Consider the following 22269-nt stretch of genomic DNA (forward strand, 5'->3'; position numbering starts at 1 on the left):
CAGAGAATCAAATCCAGTTACCAGAATTATGAGGAAAAGAGGCGTTAAGTTTGTACGGTACCCTTAAGTACATGGAAAAGTTAACACTCTTTTTACATTATAAATGTTATTTGTTTTCAGTTTTATTTCTTTTTGACAATGTTGCAATCACTTTCAGCCCCCTTAAAAATATATGTTGTACCTAAGGGTATAACATATGTTTTAACCAAAAAGTCAGCGACGTGTCCCCCCCCCCCCAAAAAAATTTCTACAGATTTTTGAAATTTTCAACTAGCAAAAAGAAATAAAATAAAATAAATAAATAAATAAATAAATAAATAAAATAAAATAAAATATAAAGAAAATACGCATCGATGGTTTCGAAAAAATTTGCACATTTTCATCTAGATAGTATCTACAATCTGTGAAACTTTTAAAATTTTTCGACTACCAGACCAAAATTAAAAAAATATTCAATTTTGAGCTTGTATGACACGATGATTCGGTAAGGGGAGGAGGTAAGGGATCATTTTTTTTTAGGTAGTTTCAGGTCAAGGGTAACCTTCTGGGTCAATAGCGACCCAATTTGGATCAAGGGCCCATTTCACTACCTTAGTAAGAAAGACCCTTTACGTTTTGGTTTCATGCTCTTTCTACTTTATTCTGTGATGTTATATTCCGCAGATGTTTCCTTGAATTTCATCTTGGACCTTCTGTTCTTCAGTTTAATTCTCCCATGCTATTACGCGTGCGTTCTCGATCTGCTTGTGCAGGACCAAATAATTGTCTAGTTGTTCAGGATGACAGTATCATTTCGATGAACTGTACCTTTTATTACTTTCAACAATCTTTCCATCTTTAAATTTCCAACATCTTTTTAGGATTGTTCATTCCTTGTGTTTACTATGTCATGAAAAGTCCATATAATTATAAGAGAAGAGGAATTACAAAATAACACAATACGGTAAGGTATCATTGTTTTATCCAAGTTCAGTTTTAATAGGTAATGTATATAACCAAACCAGTAAAGTAAAACAGCAATATATGGAAATAATAATTAATTAATTCTTTCTTATTACAATATGAACGCTAATCTTTTAAGCTCTGTCTCATATATATATTATAAAGATGGAATACGATGAAGATAACCAATGTTTATGCGCTAAACGCTTTCGCAGCATGTATTTGTGGTGATTTGACACGAGTTTTGTCTAATATCTAGGAGACAATTGTGTGTATATTTCTTGAGGAAGAAATTCTGATTTTCGGGTTAATTTTAGGCATTTGTGAATAATATATTTGTTTATCTATCTATAGATTAGCGAAACCATTTCAGGTATTAAAATGAGGCATTTCTTTTTACCGAAATAATCTCAACCCAATGACTTTTCAGTGACATTTTTTATTTTATTTTAAGATTATCATGTATTTCATCCATTGCACCGGTTTAGATTAAATCCAGAAAATATGAAATTATTAAATCTTTCATACACAGAAGCAACGTTAAAGTGCTCCTGTGGATGAAGTTTTTGGCACCACATCCAGCTTGATAGAAGTTTACGGATTCTGATACTGGTGAAAATTTCTTGGTATCTGGATACGGGATTTTAATTTTTAACAACTATTTAATGGGTTGATCTTTTCATTGCGTTTAGTAGAGCATTGCTTTCAATACATTTGATCTTTTTAAAGTCGTTTTTGCCACAGCGCAATTAATAAATATTCTTATCATTTTTATGGTTAAAAGAAATTAGAACATGAAGTGAAGAATATTTAAACAAATTCAAGTTCTGAAACTAAAATAATAGTAATGCCTGTTAATGAAATGTAAACAAAAATAAAATATCTTTATAATGTTTCAGAATCTGCAATGGGAACAGAAATTAATGCTCAAGAAGGAGCAGATTCAGAATATGTTTCAGCTATATATGAGTAAGTATGCAATATATTGGATATTTTGAAAATACGTATTTGTCTTATTGTATGCATATATAGCTGTACATTCACTAGCAAAAACTATGTATCGCTGAATGGTGTAATTAAATTAGTTGAGATCCAGCCCATTTGAAGCTTTAAAACGCCTTAACATATGTAACCCAAGCCAACACGCATGAAACTTTCTTCGCTGCGACAGCTTCTGCCAGTACTCAAGCATATCTTTATGGTGTAGAGTAGGTGAAGCATGAACCATTTCTCTATTCTAACACAAGTCTATTATTTGGAGCATGTTCTCTAATGGACAGCGTATATCGATATTATAGCTCCTTGTGCATATTGTAATGTCTTATTTCTTTATACGTTGCATATGAGAAGGAAGAAAGATATTGATCATACATGAGTTAGAAAATGGCTGGACAAAACTGAAAATATCAAATCTGGATCATTGACCTACCCCAGTTTCTCTTCACTCTATCATCTGTTTCCTTCTTCATAGGCATAGACGGCGCCAGGATTTTGATAATGTGGGTACAGACTGGGTAGGGATAAGACATAGTAAAAAATATTAACAATATACACAATAAAAACTTTTATGTACATATTTAAAGAAACTTCATACTTGGTTATACGTGTACGTGAGTTATGGATTTATCAAAGAAATATCAGAATTTTTAAGTGTATAGGAGTACTTTTTCTTTCAATGGCATCAATTACAAGAGTTTTTATAAGGGCATTCTTCTGTTGAATGGAGCCACGGCTTTAAATTCTTTAACGACATATCTGTGCTCACTGAAATCGACTTTTCAACAGAAAGCAACATTATGAAATTGAGTCTCTGTTGAAGTATAGTCGATCTTAGTTTGGACTTGACAACTATCGATCTTGGAGAAACTCCGTTTGCATGAGCAGCTCTGAAAACTTGAATCCGGAATCACCGAAAACTTTCTCATTAATCTGTAGAAATTCACATACACCCTTTCACTCAAATATATCCACCGTCACTTAAATATATCCAGACACAGGAAACAATAAATATACAAACTGGAAAGAATTATTGTAGGAAACCTGAAAATCGAGGTTAATGTGGGTGCAGCTGCACCCACTGCACCTATTGTGGCGCCGCCTATGTCCATAGATCTTCCTCGTACTGAGTAGGGATTAAAATTGAAATTCAATGGTCCCGGCAGAAATCGAACCCAGATCTTCTCCGTGGAAGTTCAAAACGGTAATAACTTTTCTACTGCAATCAATCACTTGATGTTGCATAAAAAACTAGTAGCTAGTTGGAAACACTTAATCTATAAAAAGGCCCCTATAAAAAGACGTTCATTAGATGAGGGAGTGGGTGGTGTACGAGAAGGCAAATAAGTTCGAACGGCAAGTGCTGAAGATTCGCCACGTTTAGGATGCTCTGTCTGTGTAGTCACGGAGAACAACAATGTGATAGTTGATACCAGGGCCGTACTGCAACTCAAGGGCCCACCAGGAAGCTACTTTCTAGGGGGCACACTCAAATGTACGTACTGTCCCCTCTCCGACAACAAAAGGGAGTTCGAAGTGTCACTCGGATCAAATATGTACACTGAAAAGTCTTAAAATGCAAATTTAACACTTTTTTTAGACAGTAATTTCTCCTCTGACACTGACTGATCTGACATAATACATAATCCCTCATTCTGCTCTTGCAACTCTACAATCATCTGCACAAACTCCATTACTTTATATCTCCCTCTAAAATAACAGTGGCGCACCAGTGCCATGAACACCTCATAGGTGTTCCTGGTGCATATACAAACACATATATGAAGCATCAGAAGTAATTTATAATTTAAACGAATGGATCATGATCTTAACATATGGCATTTGTATAAATGATTTGCTTTTATTCATGATGTGAGAATCTTCCTGTTACAGGTAGGAGAGGTCCATTTAACCAGATATAAAAAGAGCCTACAAAATTCTGATACTCGCACAACTCGAAGCAAATCTAAGTATATTGTACTTATTTCACACAAGCCAAGACCTTTTACCCTCAAAGGTGTTATTTCACACTAAACCACACAGTCCTTAGGAAGTATAGATCATTTTAAAGTAAGGTGTGGATGAATGAATTTTATTATTACCTTTAAGCATTTTTTTTTTTTTTTTTTGTGGCAGAACGGAAAGAAAGCTGAATTAAATTTGCATCTACACAAGGTTCGTTATGATGCTTTTAACACATGATGCTTTAGGAGAGGAGTGCTTGACGTGTTTCTTTTTGTATATGCACCACTGCTTACGATACAAGGCGGAAAAGTAACTAAAAATTCAGTCTAGGACTCGCTATCGAGGAAATTTCCCGGTTTCCCGCTTGGCCAGACGACCCTGGTTGATACGGGAAAATGTGCGTATTACACTTGTGTTCAACTCAAAACAACTTTTATCATATTGTACTGCCATCCGACGGTGAATTTCGATTGGTTTCAACGCTTTAGCTAACAGAAATCTAATGACACTTCGCGGTTCAACGTTGGTGCAAACTTGTAAGGATGCTGCCATCTTGTTTCACTGATTCCCAACACCATGTTCGCGAAACAGGCGTGCCAGCTTCGTCTGATATAGTTCTACTACACCATCAAAAAATAACAAAGAAGTTTGTCGAAGTTTTGTATTTTTTTTTTTTTTTACAGCTTTTAAGGATATTTATTGAACGCACTTTGTATAATAGGAATAATGTAAATATTAGTGAGGAACATATTCGTGTTTTCAGATTTCTTTTATGTGCTCCATTAGCAATACTATCTTCCATTTTATTTGCTTAAATAGTGCCAGAGATTCTTATGTTCATCTGTATAATACGTTGGTTTGTATTGCATATTAAAACTGTGTATTTCGCTTGTAATATTTCTATTTGTATTGAATTGTCACTGTTTCTTGAAATTTAGCGTCTTTTCTCAGCACTGAGACTATACGAGACATTTTAAGATAAAATTTGAACTAGTGTAATGTATTTTTTAAAACGCTTTCCCACCGGGAATGAAACACGGGATCTTCGGTTTCAAAATGAAATGAAATGAAATGTTTGAGTTTTACAGCCCACGATTATGCCGGTTAGGCTAAAAGAGACGGTGATTATGAGAAATGAATGGAACGGTGGAATGAAGAAAGTGAGAGGAAACGGGAGAACCCCGAGAAAACCCGTGCACACGGTGTTTGTCCACCAAAAGTTCACTTGGCGGGAGCAGGATTTGAGTCCGAGACGCCATGCACCAGAGGTGAACGCTCTACCACTGAGCCACCGCGGCCCCCTCTTCGATTTCAAGTAATGACAGAATAAAAATTAATGATTTACCAATAAATCCTCCCGTGGGGAAACTAAAAATTCTCCAAATATATCGGAACAACAAGGTAATTCTGTCTTGAATGGTAAGGTGACAAGGATAAAAATGGATGAGAAAAATATGGTAGTAAAGGAATAGATAGCAACAAATAAATATAACATGAGACATGAGTACTAAAATGCCCACAAGCAAAGGACAGTCCAAAAGAAAGAGCTGAGTTGAACGAAGCGTTGTGTTTATGTTAGGGCACTATTGCTGGATCTAAAATATACATCAAAGGTAAGTAACCAAATTTATCAACGTTGGTGCAATCCAGATTTACACCTGTTGAGTTGATTTTAGTTTAGCGTCCTGTTCAGCAGCGAGGCTATATGAGACGTGGACCTACTGATTAACGTGGAATCCGAACCACATGAGCTCCCGCCGGGAATGATTTACACCTGGTTTATATTTGTAAACAAAGAATGATTCTTTAATATCCTGTTGTTTTTGTTTTGTTTTGTTTTGATTTTGCTGGACCTATCAAAGGGAAATTAAAAAAAAGAGCCAAAACAAAAGGAGATTAAAGAATCATTCTTTATTCATAAACATAACCCGGCTTCAAATCTGAATTTTGGAAACATTGATAAAATCTGGTTATCTACATTTGATGTATATTTTAGATCTTGTAATAGTGACGGAACATAGACACCACGCTTCCTTCAACTCAGCTCTTTCTTTCTCAGTGCTCTGCTTGTGTTTTTTTTAAGTATCCATATCTCACGTTATATTTATTTGGTGTTGTGTATTCCTTTTTCCATACCATATTTCTCTCATTCATTTTTATCTGTGTTACCTTACCACTGAAGGAGGAACCAGCTAGTTCTTTCGATACGTTTGGAGAATGTTTAGTTTACCCACGGGAGAATTTATTGGTAAACAACCAATTTCTTGTTAATTTGAATCATCCTCTCCTGCACCTATATAACTTTAATTTTAATAACAATGTGTAATTAATTCTGTTTCCAGAATTGGTGAAATAATTGTTTATCGTCTTCTTCGACCGTGGCTTTATCCGAGATTTCTATTCAACCTTTCTTCTAAAGGAAAGCAGCATGCACGGTGCCTCAAGATATTGCATGGATTCTCATCAAAAGTATGTGAGTCATGTAAAAATCTTTAATTACAGTATTTATTTCTTGCACTAGTTCCATTATGTGCTGCAAAAGAATATTATTAATGCAACATTGCAGAACAAACTGGCTATTTTGCATACTTATTAACTCAGTGCATAAATAATTGAGTGCCAAGGGGTACCTCTTCTGCTCCACCGTCTCCATGGACACCCAAGGTTGTAATTTTGTATTCTGCTTCCATATTTACCCAATAACAAAGTGAATTACATAGAACTGTTTACTACGTAATACATTTACGGTGGTAATAAGAAATACCAAACTCAAATGTAACTAGATAATATTTTTCCGTATTGATTACTTTACGTCCAAGTTTCTAAAAATGAAATTCAATTTATTTCTTCTCTGTAAATACAGTGCTTCCCGGCTGTCCTCTTTTGGGAAGAACCCAATGTACAACTAAGAGCATTGACTAGATGTGCACCAACTTGATAATGAATGTTTTTTTCAAGCCAGTGTTAAGCACAGAATGAGAAATACATAGGGTTTTCTCAAATCTCTCGGAAATGTAGAAATTTCGTTTTGTATCGACTCTATTCTCAAAACATAAAAAGAAAAACCTTTTCTTGTCCCGTATCAAAAATTTTTAGTCTCATTTTGTAAATATTGTATGTTTGATTTTTGAAAGTAATGTTGGTAGAATTTAGCATTAGTATGGGAGTAAAAAATGAATTCGTCTAATAAGTCGTGATACCGTTGTTTTTTAAATTTTATTTTTATTTCTTCTTTTCTTTTCCACTTTATCACTAAACTCAAACTGTGAATGTTAGCTTGATTCATCAAAGTTAATTCAACTTGTATCTTGCAGCTAGTTTCACTATTAGTGAGTGGATAGCTAACCACAATGCACTGCAAACGCGAAAAACAATAAAAACGCGCAGAATACATCGGGTCGAAGGTATTTGATGCGTTTCGAGACAATAGACCGCCTGCTGTTTCGGAATCAGTAAAAGGTGTCTAAGGGAAGGGAAGAAAAAGAGAAGACATGTTGCCAGTCAAGGGGATTTTAGCAAGAAACAGCTACTTGGAAGATTCTTTGTGCAGAATATTGGACTCTGCTATTATAAAGCACGTGCGTGTATAACAGAAAAAAATTCACAAAAATACAAGGAAATTCCGAAAAATAAGCCAAACACAGAAAGACCTATGTAACACAATAGGGTTATTTCTCGTGATTCGCATGAATGAGAATAAAGCTGTGACAGTAAGGCTTGGAAACCGTGACTGGCTCACAGTATGATTTATAACTCTGGCGAAAGGAAAAATTACCGAGTAGCCACCTAGGTCGCGTTCGCTGCGGGGGGTAATACATCGGAAACGCATCCTGGACTAGCCATAGTCTTAGGCACAGAGACATTCATGATAATGGAATATCAGTATAGTCAACCGTATCGCTGTAAATGCACCAATTTATACATTTTCAACTATCATTAGTTATTTTTATGTATTTACTTTTCTATGACACAATATAATGAATCCTTTTTTCTTGACATACAGATTAGCATATCTGATCAATGAAATCTAAAATTGAAGTTCGTAAAACAATATTCTTTAAAATACTACATTTCTTGAGTGAAATTGCGTAAATTATATCCTATGTTGTGTAGAAGGTCGAGAAGAATACAAAAGATGATTTGAAGAAAAAAAAAAGAAAGAAAAGAAAGAAAGAACTGAAATCTTTAAGTTTACGTCCCACGCTTATTCTGGTTAGTCTAAAGGACACGATGATGATGAGTAATGAAGGAAATGATAGAATAAAGAAAGTGGGAGGAAACGGCAGAACCACGAGAAAACCCACCTATACGATGTTTGTCCACAAAAAAGTTCACTTGGCGCGAACTGGTTTCGAACCAAGGACCCATGCACCAGCGGTAAATGCTCCACCGCTGAGCCCCCGTGCCCCCCGATCACTTGAAATGTACCTAAGAAAAAATGCACATAGTAATGATCAAAATAGTTTATCTTTTCCCTGTACTTGTGAGAAACATTTTTGTTATAGCTGCGTCAAAACCTCTGGCTTGTTGGTACACTAAGAAACTCGAACAGAGGAATGTTAATTGAAAGTACAAGAGTAATCTTGTACCTAAACCTGCTTGTTTGTCCTCTATACAAATCCATACCATTGGCCTAAGATGCTTCTAACTTGACATGCTTTAAGCTTCCCTAGTTCACATGTTGGAAAGAGCCTGTAAAGTGATTACAGGTTTTCCCTAACGTCGGGTGTTTTCAGTGGCGCCAAATTCTGTATAACCTTATAACAGAGAGATTTAAGTATTGTAAATTCATTCTCACATATTCCAGTAAAGGTTCAAGCGAGGATATTCTTGAGGACTAAGTTAACTTTGAGGGAGCCTGGCTCCCTTAGCGCTGCACGATCGGCTTCCACGTTATTTGATGCAGATTAAGAATAGGTGTACCAATACAAAATCATTACATATCTCCTGCCTTTTCGATAAAATCAATTCTCAGTACCTTCAAAAATAGTATTCATTGCATTACTTGGTGCAGGTTTACTTCGCGGGGTATAGTTATTATGGCATATAACGTTCTCTAGGCAAATTTCGAAAGACCGTAGGCTATTTGAAACTTTTTCCATTGCAAACGTTGGTTACTTCAGCTACAGGTAGACTCATAATTACAAAGTCGTTGTATTTGTGGTTTCTCTAATCTCAGTTCACAGTGTATCCTTTCAATTCAACGCTTCAGATTCCAGTTTTCTGTATAATCGTCTGTCACGTAGAGAAAAAAAGGTACTAGGCAACCCAGGGTCGTTTTTAACCTCCCCGGCATTCTAGACACTTCAAATTGTTACGCCCCCATTATTTCTTGAGCACCCCCTCCTTCAAGTCATTACCTTGCAAGTTTTGGTTCCAGAGGGATTTTCCCTTAAGAAGCCTCATCCCGGCGAAATTAAAATACCGCTAATTTTACAGTAATTATGTGTTATCTTCAAATAGATAAAAGATAATTGAAATATGGAACAAGAGCGCCCTAGACAATATTATTTTGCGTGAGGTACCGTTATCACAAGTCACCTAGTGGTTTTCCGTTTTCAACTGTTTAGAAACGCGAAAATAAATGGCTCGAAATCCAAAGCAGATAACTGAGTCGTGATAACGGTTTCTCATGTAAAATAATATTGTCTACGGCGCTCTTGTTCCACATTTCGATTATCTTTTATCTATTTGAAGCAGTGTTGGGAAGTAACGTAACGCAAGTAACGCGTTACCTGTAACGCGTTACATTTTAAGTAACGTTTCCTAGTAACGCGTTACGTTTTTTCCAAAGTAACTGTAACGGTAACGCGTTACAAATTTTTAAGTAACGTACCTAGTTTGCGTTACTTTTTTCGCGTTACATTTCGGATGAGTAACTACAATATATATATATTCGGAAACAAATGTTTCTTTCCTGTAAGTGAATTTCTCAGAATGAAACAATCGAGCATGAACTACGTATGTCAGTGACCGACAGTCACAGACACACAGAGAAAAGTTCGTAGTGCCACTTGCTGTTTTTTGAAGATGAGAACAGCCTTAGGGAAATCACGTGTACTGATTGCAAGCACCTGGAAGATTTTGTAGTAGATTTTGACAGCTCCAAATCAATACATTCAGTGAGTGAACTAGGAGTGAAATGATATCGGTAGTCTATTTTACTTTGATTGGTGTTGTTTTTATAAAGATGGGTATCGAAAATATTTTACCGTTTGAACATTTAAAAGAATACTTTTTTTTTTCTTAAAAGCTGAGGATGATGGTGGACAGAATTTAAAAGCAAAGTGTCTGAAGTGTACCGGCAGAAAATATTTATCATCAACTAGGGTGCCATAATTAACGATTTACAATAAGGGGTTAATATGAATAAACTGTGTTCTGATGAGCAGGCGTACTTTATTACTAGAAAATAGTTTGCTGATGGTATGTAATATTGGAGTTCTTTCAGATCACTTTGCTTATCCTACAGTCCAGTTAATTATAGAGTAGTGTAATGTTTCTCTATATTCTTTATTTTTAATTTTACATAACAACATTGTCGAGTTTCGAATTCAAGTCGAGTTTCGAGTCAAGTCAAGGGTAATATCCTCAAGTCGAGTTCCGAGCCGATTCAGTTTTTCGCGTCGAGTTTCGAGTCCAGTCGAGTTTGATAAATGGCTCGTTCGTTTTAAGTCGTCTTGAAATCATGGCTTGATTACACTGGAAAACGAAAGCCATGAGAAATGTAAGCTAAACAGTAATATGGAATACTTTTAATGTTGCTCACGAGAGGGGACACTGCTCGCATCTCGTCTCGTCTCGATAGTGAGACCACAAAAGGTTTTTTATAACAAGCTCAGCTCGGCTCGGCTCAACTGAAAAGATAGCTCGAGCCGGCTCACTTGGAGTGAACGATCGGCTCGAGCTGGCTTGGTAGGGATGAGACATTTGCTCAGTTCGGCTCAACTGAGCTGAGGGCTGTAGCCGAGTCGGTTGGGTGAGCTGTTGTCTCGGCTCACTTCTCGGTTCGGGTTGATAGTGAATGAGCTGTGAGCCGAGCTGCTCGAGTTATTGACAATTCTAAACCCAGGCCGAGCAGTTTTGAAAATATTTGGCCAGTGACCTATAAGTTTCAACATTGTTTGGCTCGAGCCCGAATACTCAACCTAGACCCTCAACCCAAATTCAGAAGCTCGTGAACAATGTCCTTGACTCCTAGACTTCACGACTACCGAGGTTCTCATTCAACCAGATTTTAAGTATTCAACTACAAACCGCCTATCTTTCATTTTTATATACAGTGTTGTTATAATTATTATTATTATTATTATTATTATTATTATTATTATTATTATTAATAATAATAATAATAATAATAATAATAATAATAATAATAATAATATAAGTTGTAGTAGTAGTAGTGTCATTGATAATGATTATACTATGTAATATACTTGAAGAATGTACTCGAAACTACACACCGGATTTGGCTCGAGTCGACTCGAAACTCGACCCCAATTCGAGTTGAGTTGGAGGAAATTTTTCGAGTCGAGTTCTCGGGTCGAGCCAAAAGATGTCTGTTTCTAGTCGAATCGAGTGCCAAAGAAAACTCGCTCGAACTCACTCGTGTCCATCCCTACAAGTAACGCAGAATGGCATTTTATTATTGTTACATTATTTGAAAATGTTCATATATCAAGTATAAATTTGTTCTTGCATTTATATAAAGGGATTCAGAACGTGCAATAATAATAATAATAATAATAATAATAATAATAATAATAATAATAATAATAATAATAATAATAATAATAATAATAATAATAATAGCGGTAGTAATAGTAGTACGGAAAATTGAAGTCATATTTTTTTCACTTTTTCAAAGTTTCGGACCTAAAAGTAACGCGTTACTAACGCGTTACTTTCGAAGTAAAGTAACAGTTACTTTTTGGGGCAAGTAACGCGTTACTAACGCGTTACATTTTAAGAGAAAGTAAAGTAACTTGTAACGCGTTACATTTTTACAAGTAACTTACCCAACACTGATTTGAAGATATCACATAATTACTGTAAAATTAGCGGTATTTTAATTTCGCCGGGATGAAGACTCTCATACTCTTTTCGTTTCCTTTGTTTTTGCTCTTTGGAGAGTCTTTCTATTATCCGCCATCTATGCAACCGCTGTGTCCCTGTCTGGCAACCGACAGCCATATAAGGAAAGGATAGTGGTATGGTTTGGCCACTCTCGTAAATTATTATAATTGAAAAGTGAACAAGGAATCATTTCCATAGTCTCAGCTTTTGTCTGCTAATAGCAGGAAACACGTATTTTCCCCCTATTATTAGTGTAGTTAATAGTTGGTTTTCACCCGCGAGTTATCCCCAGACAACTGTTCTTAAGTATTCTTATTTATCAAGTAGATACTATCTTCAATTAACAGAAGTCAAAATTATACGTATCACATTTACATTAGCCGCCGAGATCTAGTTTGTTTGTAACCATGTAGCTCAACCGGAACGTAAATTACGTTTTCTGCACCAACGTATTTCAATTTTTTTCTCTTTTTACGCTCTCCAATTTTTTTCGCCCTATGCACGGCTTAGCGTACCTAAGCGGAAAAACGGCCCTGTTACAACCTACCGCTATTTTACAAGCTTTGTGGCGTCACGTATGCAAATGTACTAAAACATGTTTATCGATTGAATATTAAGACTTAAAACATTGATTGCGCCAATAAAACTATTTTTATTCTGAAATTATTTATTATTATTATTATTTTAAAGACGACATTTCTCCAAAGATTCTTACTACTTTCCTTACACTTTTTAATTCCGACTTCAATGTCATTTCGGAGCTCCTTCGTGGCTAAGCGGTTAGCGTATGCGCCTTTGGCGTGGGAGACCCAGGTTCGATTCCCGGCGGGAGCTCATGTGGTTCGGATTCCACGTTAATCAGTAGGTCCACGGTCCACGCTGCTGAACGGGACATTAAACTCAAAATCAACTCAACTCAACTCGATGTCATTTCGAAGGACTACAAGAGATGATTGACAAAATAATTGACACTGTAAACTATAAATATATCAAACAGAAATCAGATCAAAAAAAAAAAAAAAAAAAAAAAACTCGTAGGAACGCACCCTTACGGGTCAGACTAGAACAAAGAGAACTTGAAGAACAGGTCGATAACTTCAATTATCTAGGAAGCATTTTGACGAGAGACGCTTACTGCACCAAAGAGATCAGGTGAAGAATTCCCATAGCCAAAGAAGCTTTCTACAAGGAAAGGGCACTCTTAACTAACAGGCTCAATATTGGAGTAAGGAAGAAATTGGTCAAGTGCTTTTTATATGGAGCATTGGACTCTATGGTTTTGAGATTTGAACATTACAAAAGTTAGAGAAGAAATATTTAGTGAGCTTCGAAATCTGATTTTGGAGGAAGATGGAGAAGATAAAATGAAGAAGAGAGCAACAAAATAAAGATGTTTTAAAACGGATAGAAGAGGACGCTTCTAGCCAGCATCCTTCGAAGAAAGGCCAATTGAATTGGACACATCTTGCAAAGAAATTGTCTTCTTCATACCGCCACAGAAGGTGGAAGGTAAGCAAGGAATAGGAAGAAGAAGAACACGTGATCGATGACGAAAAATAAAAAAAAAATATTGAAAGTTAAAGAGAAAGCTGAAAGTAGAAAAACGAGGAAGAAATATTTCCAGATAAAAAAAAAATGTCATAGGACCTGCCAGAAGGCAGAATACTTAGTGAATGAGTGAATGTCATTTAGCATATTAGTACTGTTACTTGAACTTTAACAACCTTGTCAATATCAAGACTATGAAACGTGAGCATACATTTTTTTTTTTTTTTTTTGAGTCCGAACCACTGTAAATGCGTTCAAATTACAATGCACTTTCACCGCGTATCTATCCTAAAACCCCAATGCTTCAAAGGTACATGCTACTCACTAGAAAAGGGAGTAAAACTATGTCTAAGGGACGGTCATTCATATACGATAAAGATATCTGTATCGGAAAGAGTCGATTTTGAGTTTAACGTCCCTTTCAGCAGCGAGGTTATATGAGACATGAATCTACTGATTAACGTGGGATCCGAATTACATGAGCTTCCGCCGGGAATCGAACCCTGGTCTTCCACGCCAAAGGCGCTTACGCTAACCGCTTAGCTACGGAGGAACTCTTGTATCAGAAAGAAAATCAAGATATTCAAGATATTGTTTTTGTGTGTCTTTCTAATGGCAAAACGTATTAATATCATGTGAAAGAAAATGATGTACGAATACTTATTTCTTGTTGTCTTTCTATCAAAGATTTATTGTCTAAAGGATCTACATTTTAAAAGATTTTCCAAGTTTAGCTTAGAACACGCTACTCTTTCCGTGACGTAACTTAGCAAGCAGAGTAACATGTGTTTTCTAGCCAATCATTATCATTTTCCAAGGACATGTCGATAAAAACGAAGCTGCTCAAAGGGAGTTACAACTTTATAGTTAAATTATTATTATTATTTGTTAAGAAAAAAAGAAAAAAATTGTTGTGCAATCAAGTATTATGCTTTGAAATATTGATTAGAAAAATAGAAACTTTTAACTACTAAGTCAAGTTGATTTCTCTCATTTATTCTTTCATAAATGCTTCAAGGCTTAATCTGAAAAGTGATATTCGTTGTGCAACATTGCCAGATGATGCTGTGATGTAGCTGATGCTGAAACATTCAGTACTGATGCTAAAGTTCATTCAACGAACATTCTGATCCAGATGTAAACATTGCAGAATGGTATTACTCCGCCAATCATCGGATGATTGGCTATCGATCAGCGCTTCTTTCGAGAAGCACGTGCTTGTCCTGTCCGTCTTTTACATACTTCCCGCACGCGGCCATATTGTAAACTGCGATTCGCGCGTAAGAAAGACACCTTCTGCGCATGCGTATTCTCTTTTATTGCATTAATTCAATTTAGTTCTTAGATACAATGTTGTTTGTGTTATTTAATTGTAAGGAAATTGCATTTCTGATAATAAGCCTTATAAGCAACAATAGCATTGAAAAATAGCTTACTTGACAATGGACTATTTTCTTCTGCCGCATGGATGTTCCAAGGCTCTTTAACCAATAAAATCAAACAATCGCCACGTGTATTTGTTTACATGAGGTATTGAACGTTCCTTGAATAAACTTTAGAACGGGTGTCTAGTTTACTGACCAGAACATTTTCTCGGCCACCGCCAAAACTATAACGGCCATAACTTTCAAATTTGACAAAAATATATATCACTCAATGTCACTAATATATCCACCAAGTTTCATTGAGATATCACAATATTTGCCATATATCTGTATCAAAAGTCAGTTAAAAGTTTGGTATAAGTTGGCCACCACCGAAACTGTAACAACGAGCAATTTCAAATTTTCACAGAATATATCACTGAATATCACCAAAATACCCAACAAGTTTCATTGAGATCTCATAATACTTTATAAAAATATTTTGTGATAAAGTTTCGGCGGGTCGCCAAGTTATACCAAAATTTTTACTGATTTTTGATATAGATATATATTAAATATTATGATATTTTTATGAACATTGGTGGATATATTGGTGGTAGTAAACGATATATTTTATGAAAATTTGGAGTTGGTGACCGTGACAGTTTCGGCGATAGCCAAGTTATACCAAAATTTTAACCAATTTTTGGTATAGCTATATAATAAAGATTGTGGTAGCTAAATGAAACTTGGTGGATGAATTGGTGATATTGGGTGATATATTGTCGCCAAATTTGAAATTTTGTGGCCGTCATAGTTTCGGCCGTAGCCAAGAAAATGTTCGGGTCAATAAATCAGGCACACCCTGCTAGAATTGTTCACAGCATCGGCGATTTAGAAATTTATAACTAAATTTAGGGTTACTCTATTTCTGCCATTCCGAACCGGGACATTTTGCTGGGAGATCTATTTTCATTTCTTCTATTGATAGGAAGTACGTAACCAACGCAAGATATATTTTGTTGCATTCTTGTTCAACGTGTCAGCAACGATGCAGTGATGCCAAGCCGAAGTAAAAATCCCATTTTGTTTATTCAGCAGAAAGTAAGCTAATAAGTGTTCAATACACGTGAAATCATCGCTAATTGTCAAATTTTGTTACTGTAAAATGCATGCTACTATAGAAGTGATTTATACAGTGACTTGAAAATCTAAATAAATAAATAAATAAATAAATTACTGTGGAACTTACTAACAACTTTTCTATTTTAAAAATATAGCAAAGGAGAAACAACCATTGGCACCGTTATGGCTCAGTGGTAGAGCGTTCACCTCTGGTGCAATGGTTCTTGGTTCGATTTCAGCTCTCGCCAAGTGAGCTTTATGGTGGACCAACGTGTGCGTGGGCTTTCTTCGGTTTCTCCCGTTTCCTCCCACTTCCTTCACTCCACCATTTCATTCATTTCTCATCATCGCCGTCTCCTTTAGCCTAACCGGCATAACCGTGGGACGTAAAACTTAAACATTTCATTTCAACGAGAAACAACGATCTTCCAAAACATTCCATTTGAAATTACTGGAGAATGAAACTTGTTTTATCTAATTTTGTTACGTTCCATTGAAAATTACGACACAAATGTTTAATGCAAATAGTAATTTTGAACAGCAAAATGTACCTGTTTGTCTCAATATTTTCAATCCTCTCTGTCTTAATTACTTATTCATAAACTGCTTGATCAACATAGAAGGTCTGAATTCACTCATATATTGAAGAAAATGGGTGACCTACAGTAGCTTCACATTTCATATTTTATAAGTTTTGATAACTTTGTATAGCGTGGGAAATTAAAGAGCAAAATGGGAATTTTTGTCTTTCGAGATGGGATTTTGGAACGTTTCAAATTGGCATCACTGCAATGATGGTAAGCAAAGGAACATGCATCTTACGTTAGCTCCAACGATTTTAATTGAATTATATCCCGTAGCTCGTGGCGCTGTAACAATATTTAAGTGTAACCTATCATAAATTTAGAGCGCAAATGCAGTTTTTGATGTGAAAGCATGTAATACCGAAAATAATATTTTAGAATTGAAAAGAATATTTTATTAGTCATTAGAGTACATAGCCTGCAATACACTTCCTCAAGAGTCTACTTATTTATGTAAATAAAAAAGAAAGTGACTATGTTTGTGAAATCAACCGACCGATCTTGATCAAATTCTCAACATAGATGATGTTCGGTTCTCGGATGATTTTTATCTATTTACTTTAATGAGGCAACTTAGTCGAGAGCGAAGATATGTAAAAATAATCGAAAATGACCGCTATTCGTGTCGAATCCATAGTTTTCGGGGTCGCTGAGATGTACAATGACACTTCCGATGCCGTTTAAATCATATTCAACACCGCTAAAAATAGATAAAAAATATCCCAAACAAGAGACAATCTTCGGAAAAGCTGTGAGTGTAAAGCTCCTATTGACACTATGATCCGTATTACTTAAGTTATGGTTTTTTTTTTTTGTATTATAGTGAAAACTGAAATAAATAAGTCATTTTGATAAGGAAATCATAAAGTATTATTGAATATGCTTGATGCAATATGATTTATCTTTTTTTTTCGCAGGCAATTTTAAAACTAAATCAATCGACTTTGTTTCTTTATTACATAATTTGTTTAAGACGAATAACCAAAAAATAAACAACTTTTCTTAACAGGTAATTAAAGAAAGGAAAGAACAAATCAAGATGTCAAATACGAAACACAAAATCGATAATAACGAGTGGAAAGATATAGGTAAGTACTCAGTGATTGTGAAAGCTTAAATATCTTAGGTGAAAAATAACTTTAGTGGTGAAATTTTAGCCTAAAATAATGTGCCCTATGCCCGCTTCCTATGTGAAATATGTGACCTGAATAGAAAATGGCGGATTTCAATATGGCCGTCATGATGCCAAATGGAACCACCTGGTGCGCACTAAACCCCATTAGCCATTTCCAAAATCCCCTCATCTTTCCTCAAGCCGTTTGAAAAATAAAGGGTGGTACTGCACTTTTGCTTCACAATGTAGTTTTATATTACTCCATCTACATTACAACACAATCCATCTTCTGCAGAGTCGTTTTGACATATGATTAGCATCATATTAAAGAACTGAGTACTGCAGGAAATATATGTTAATCAAACTCGTTAGTAAGTCACTAATCATGCGTCATTACGACTCTGCATAAGGCCGAATATGTCTAGGGCAAATCCATAGTTATGGAGCAACGCCCCCCCCCCCAAAACTTTTGCTTTGCTCTTCAAGTGAAAGATCAACACAAAGTGTTTGATATGTTTCATTTTGTATTTATTAGCTTAGAAATAGCGCTCATCGATTGGTGCTACTTTTCGTAATTTCGGAGTTCAAATAGGGCAGAGGTTGAAGCAACGGGGATAGTGAAGTTGGGGATGGGGGGAAGTAACAAAACGATTGGAACCTACATAAGAAAGACTTTTAACCTAATCTCAACATTATTCACTGATATTTACACTAAACGTGGTTTGACTCACTCTAACTAACGCCATTATTATTTTTATACAATAATTTTGAATTGTAAAAACATGTGTATGAAATCATGTACTGATTACAGTGCTTCTATACCTTCTAGGAGTGAAGAAGAAGATAGCCTTTCTTGACCTTCTAATCGAAGCCTCGGAAGGTGAAGGAAAGCTCACGGACGAAGAACTACGAGAAGAAGTGGATACCTTCATGTTTGAAGTAAGTTCATGCTTTTGCTTTCAAATATCAATAAGAGGGAAGACAGTCTTGTATGTATCTTCTTCTTAGGTCAGCAATTGTTCAATTGCTTTCATGCATCTTTCCACTCTTCCTATCCTGAGCCAGGCTTTTCATGTCCATATACCATTTCTTCCCTACATCTTGTATTATTGTTTGACATAACTTTCCATTCTTCCCCATCCCGAACCAGATTTTCATTTTCATGTACTTTTTCTTCCCTATATCCTGCATTATTATTTGACACAGCTTTCCACTCTTCCCTATCCTGAGTCAGATTTTTAATTTGCATGTACCATTTATCCTCTACATCTTCTATTATTATTTCACACAGTTTTTCACTCTTCTCTATCTCAAGCGAGATGTTTCATTCCCTCTGTACTTTTTCTTCCCTACATTTTGCATTACTGTTTGATACAGCTTTCCATTTTTCCCTATACTAAGCCAAATTTTTCATTTTGATGTACTTTTTGTTCCCTACATCCTGTATTATTGTTTGACATAGTTTTCCGCACTTCCCTATCCTGAACCAGATTTCTCATTTTCATGTACTTTTCCCCATACTTTTCGCACTATTTCTTACACATATTTCAATATCAACCTTCCTGTAGATATTTTTCGTTGTGCTATTCCCTTCTTAGCTACTAGCGTGATCTCTTCATGTCTCAAAATGTGTCATGGGGGCGTGGATGTGGCTCAGTGGTAGAGCGTTCATCCCCGGTGCTTGGGGTCCCTGGTTCCATCTCAGCTCGCGCCGTGTGGACTTTGTGGTAGACAAACACCGTGCTCGTGGGTTTTCTCGGGGTTCTCCCGTTTCCTCTAACTTTCTTCTTCATTACACCATTTCATTCAGTTCTCATCATCACCGTCTCCTTTAGCCTAACCGGCATAACCGTGGGACGTAAAACTCAAAGATTTCATTTTTCATTTTCAAAATGTGTCAAATCTCTATTTTTCGTTTTACGTAAAATATTCTCTGTCCAATATTTTAAAGCATAATTTGATTGGTACCGTAGCAGATAATACAACGAAACTGTGCACAATAATTTTGAGAATTATACTGAATGTATAACTTTAAGCCTGGCCTTCTGAATTTTAATATATTTCTGGTTAGGTCTTCAATGCACTCACGTTCACAGTTGCATGCATGTAAGACTACAATTAACTACCAACATTTGTATCATCTCTCAAAGTACATTATGACAATATCAGTTTCTTAGTAACAGTCAAATGGTTTATTGAAAAAATACATTTACTTTCTTTAAAAAAAAAAAAAGAACGAAAATTTAAGAGCATTAATGGAAACAAATTATATGTTTCGATCTTCTGAAAATCATTTAACATTCATAAACCGTAAACCAGTTGTCGTTATTCCTTTTTATTAAAGTTATTTTTCTTGCTTTTCTGCCCGCAAGTGGAACAAACATCTAGTCCTTCGTTTGGCTTATAAGGGAAGTTCGGGAGAAAGCACTCGCCTGCAGAGAAACTAAGCGTGTCATTTGAAAGACCAATTCATGCTGATTATAAAAAGTTAATAAAATTCTTGTAGGGTTGAGAATCGTTCGAGAAATGCAACTTGGAAGTTTATATGTGAAAATGAGTATACGCGCATCTAAACGCGTTAAATACAACATTATTAGCAACGAACATTGATATAAGAATTGAAATCTATCGAAGGTAACAGATAAAACTGTTTGGCAATAACCAAAGAGTTTGTTAGTTAAAATTAGTCATTATCTGTTCACAATAATGATAGGTTAGAGATGAAAATTGATCACTGTTGTTCTTCTCTTCTATAAAGAAATGACTCACGCAAAAGACTACCTTGCGCCATGAACATTTCATATGTGCATTTGCTTTGCATCCGTCAAGGAAACAGTTCGCATAGCCAAAGCGAGAAGCAAATTCGACAGGTGATTCAAAAGGTATAGAATATAAGTAATTTGTTCGGTAACCTGCCTTGTGGACCACTAACTGAAACAATCTAATGTATTGTGGTGATTGGAACTAATTCATTAGCATAGACATGAACTTCATTTGATTGTTTCGTTGGTACATCATAATGTCCGGATGAAGAAGCTTCATACTATGTACAAACGTTGTGCCATAATCTTTGATTGGTCGGAATCCAAACACATCAAATGGTTGTACAAATCGTGTGCAGTTCTTTGGTATATTCTCAACCATTACGACTTTGCCATCCGTCATCCAACTTGCAATGGACTATATGTCTATGAATGGACTCCAGTGATCAAGCTGTGGCAAGTTCAAACCATCAAAGCTTCATAATAATGGTAGGTCGCTAGAAGTTACAATCGTGCATTTAACGTTGAATTTCTCGAAAAGTTCTCAACCGTACAGGAATTTTATTAGCTTGATGTAATCAGCATGAATTGGTCTTTCAAATGACATGATTAGTTTCTCTGCAGGCAAGTGCTTCATCTCGAGTTTCGTTTGTTGGTACATTCATGAACTAATACAAAATCTTTCTTCCTTATTCTTACACTTTGGGGGGTGGAGAGTGATAAATTAACGAGTTGGTAACAAATATCTAGAGGGCTGTGCTCATAATCTTCTTCGTGTAGAGAAAATAAAATCTTTATTTTTGCTGAACCTCAAACTCTTGTCTGAAATAAAATTTCTGTATCATTCTTCTGCTCTGTTATAATAAAATCAAATGTATTCAGTAATCCTATCGTACTGATATAGTAACACCTCATTTTGTAGATACCTTATCGTAAGTATGTTTTTAAAAGCCATTTAAAATTAAATAATATAATACATATAAACATACAAGATATAATTCTTTTATAACTGCAATGTTATGTAACAAAGCCTTACATATAAATATATTTAAGTGAATGATATGCACATACTATATTTGAATATTAATAAACAAATAAACCATGGATTTAAATATTTGCAAGCATATAGGGTCTAGGTCTATTTTCATATTGCTAATCAAACGAACAGGATAATCACTCTGCACTACACCCCTTCCCCTTCTTCGGATAGTGTACTCAACGAGGAACATCATCACTTCTATATGTGACGGGCTTAAAGCCATAAATGCTTTTAATATCCAAAAAAATATATAGTTAAATAACTTTTTCTCACAATTTTGTAATTAGAACTTGATTCCCTTGTGCCCTAAACTCCCCATATATACATATGTTTAAAAATTGTTACAGAAGCATTTTGAACTAATGAACTGCTTTCAATTAAATATTAATATGTGTTTCCAGGGTCATGACACTACATCAGTCGCCATTTCCTGGGCATTGTTTGCATTGGCGACTTACCCTCATATACAGGTAGGTTTTTTTGTTCTTTACTTTGCTAAAACTAGAATCATATTAGAAACAAATTTAAAATTTAGTTTCCACTTTAAGTATTCATAGAATGTCTCAGCTTCACCATATATCATATGGATAAGACGCCTAACAACGGAAGTTAGAAGAGTTCTGTTTTCGTGCAAAACAATGGGCGAGTCTTGTAATTGAGATTGACAGTATATACTCCAAAATCTTATCACTATTTAGTAAATAACTTTATTTTTCGCGTCAGGATTTCAGAAGTACAATCAAATTGAGCGATA

General features: G+C 35.4%; 1 protein-coding gene across 1 annotated transcript in view; it reads left to right on the plus strand.

Moving 5' to 3' along the window:
- The window catches only part of LOC145672402 (cytochrome P450 4C1-like), a 160135-nt gene that overhangs the window by 110424 nt on the left and 27442 nt on the right, over positions 1 to 22269 (plus strand). Inside the window, exons 7-11 of the mRNA XM_081741557.1 lie at positions 1842 to 1911; positions 6246 to 6372; positions 17610 to 17688; positions 18544 to 18653; positions 21917 to 21985. Of these exons, the coding sequence (XP_081597683.1) occupies positions 1842 to 1911; positions 6246 to 6372; positions 17610 to 17688; positions 18544 to 18653; positions 21917 to 21985 (455 nt within the window). The remainder of the gene's footprint in view (positions 1 to 1841; positions 1912 to 6245; positions 6373 to 17609; positions 17689 to 18543; positions 18654 to 21916; positions 21986 to 22269) is intronic.

The sequence above is a fragment of the Thermobia domestica genome, chromosome 16 (genome assembly GCF_964235325.1).
Source record: "Thermobia domestica chromosome 16, izTheDome1.hap1.1, whole genome shotgun sequence".
NCBI classification, from domain to species: domain Eukaryota; kingdom Metazoa; phylum Arthropoda; class Insecta; order Zygentoma; family Lepismatidae; genus Thermobia; species Thermobia domestica.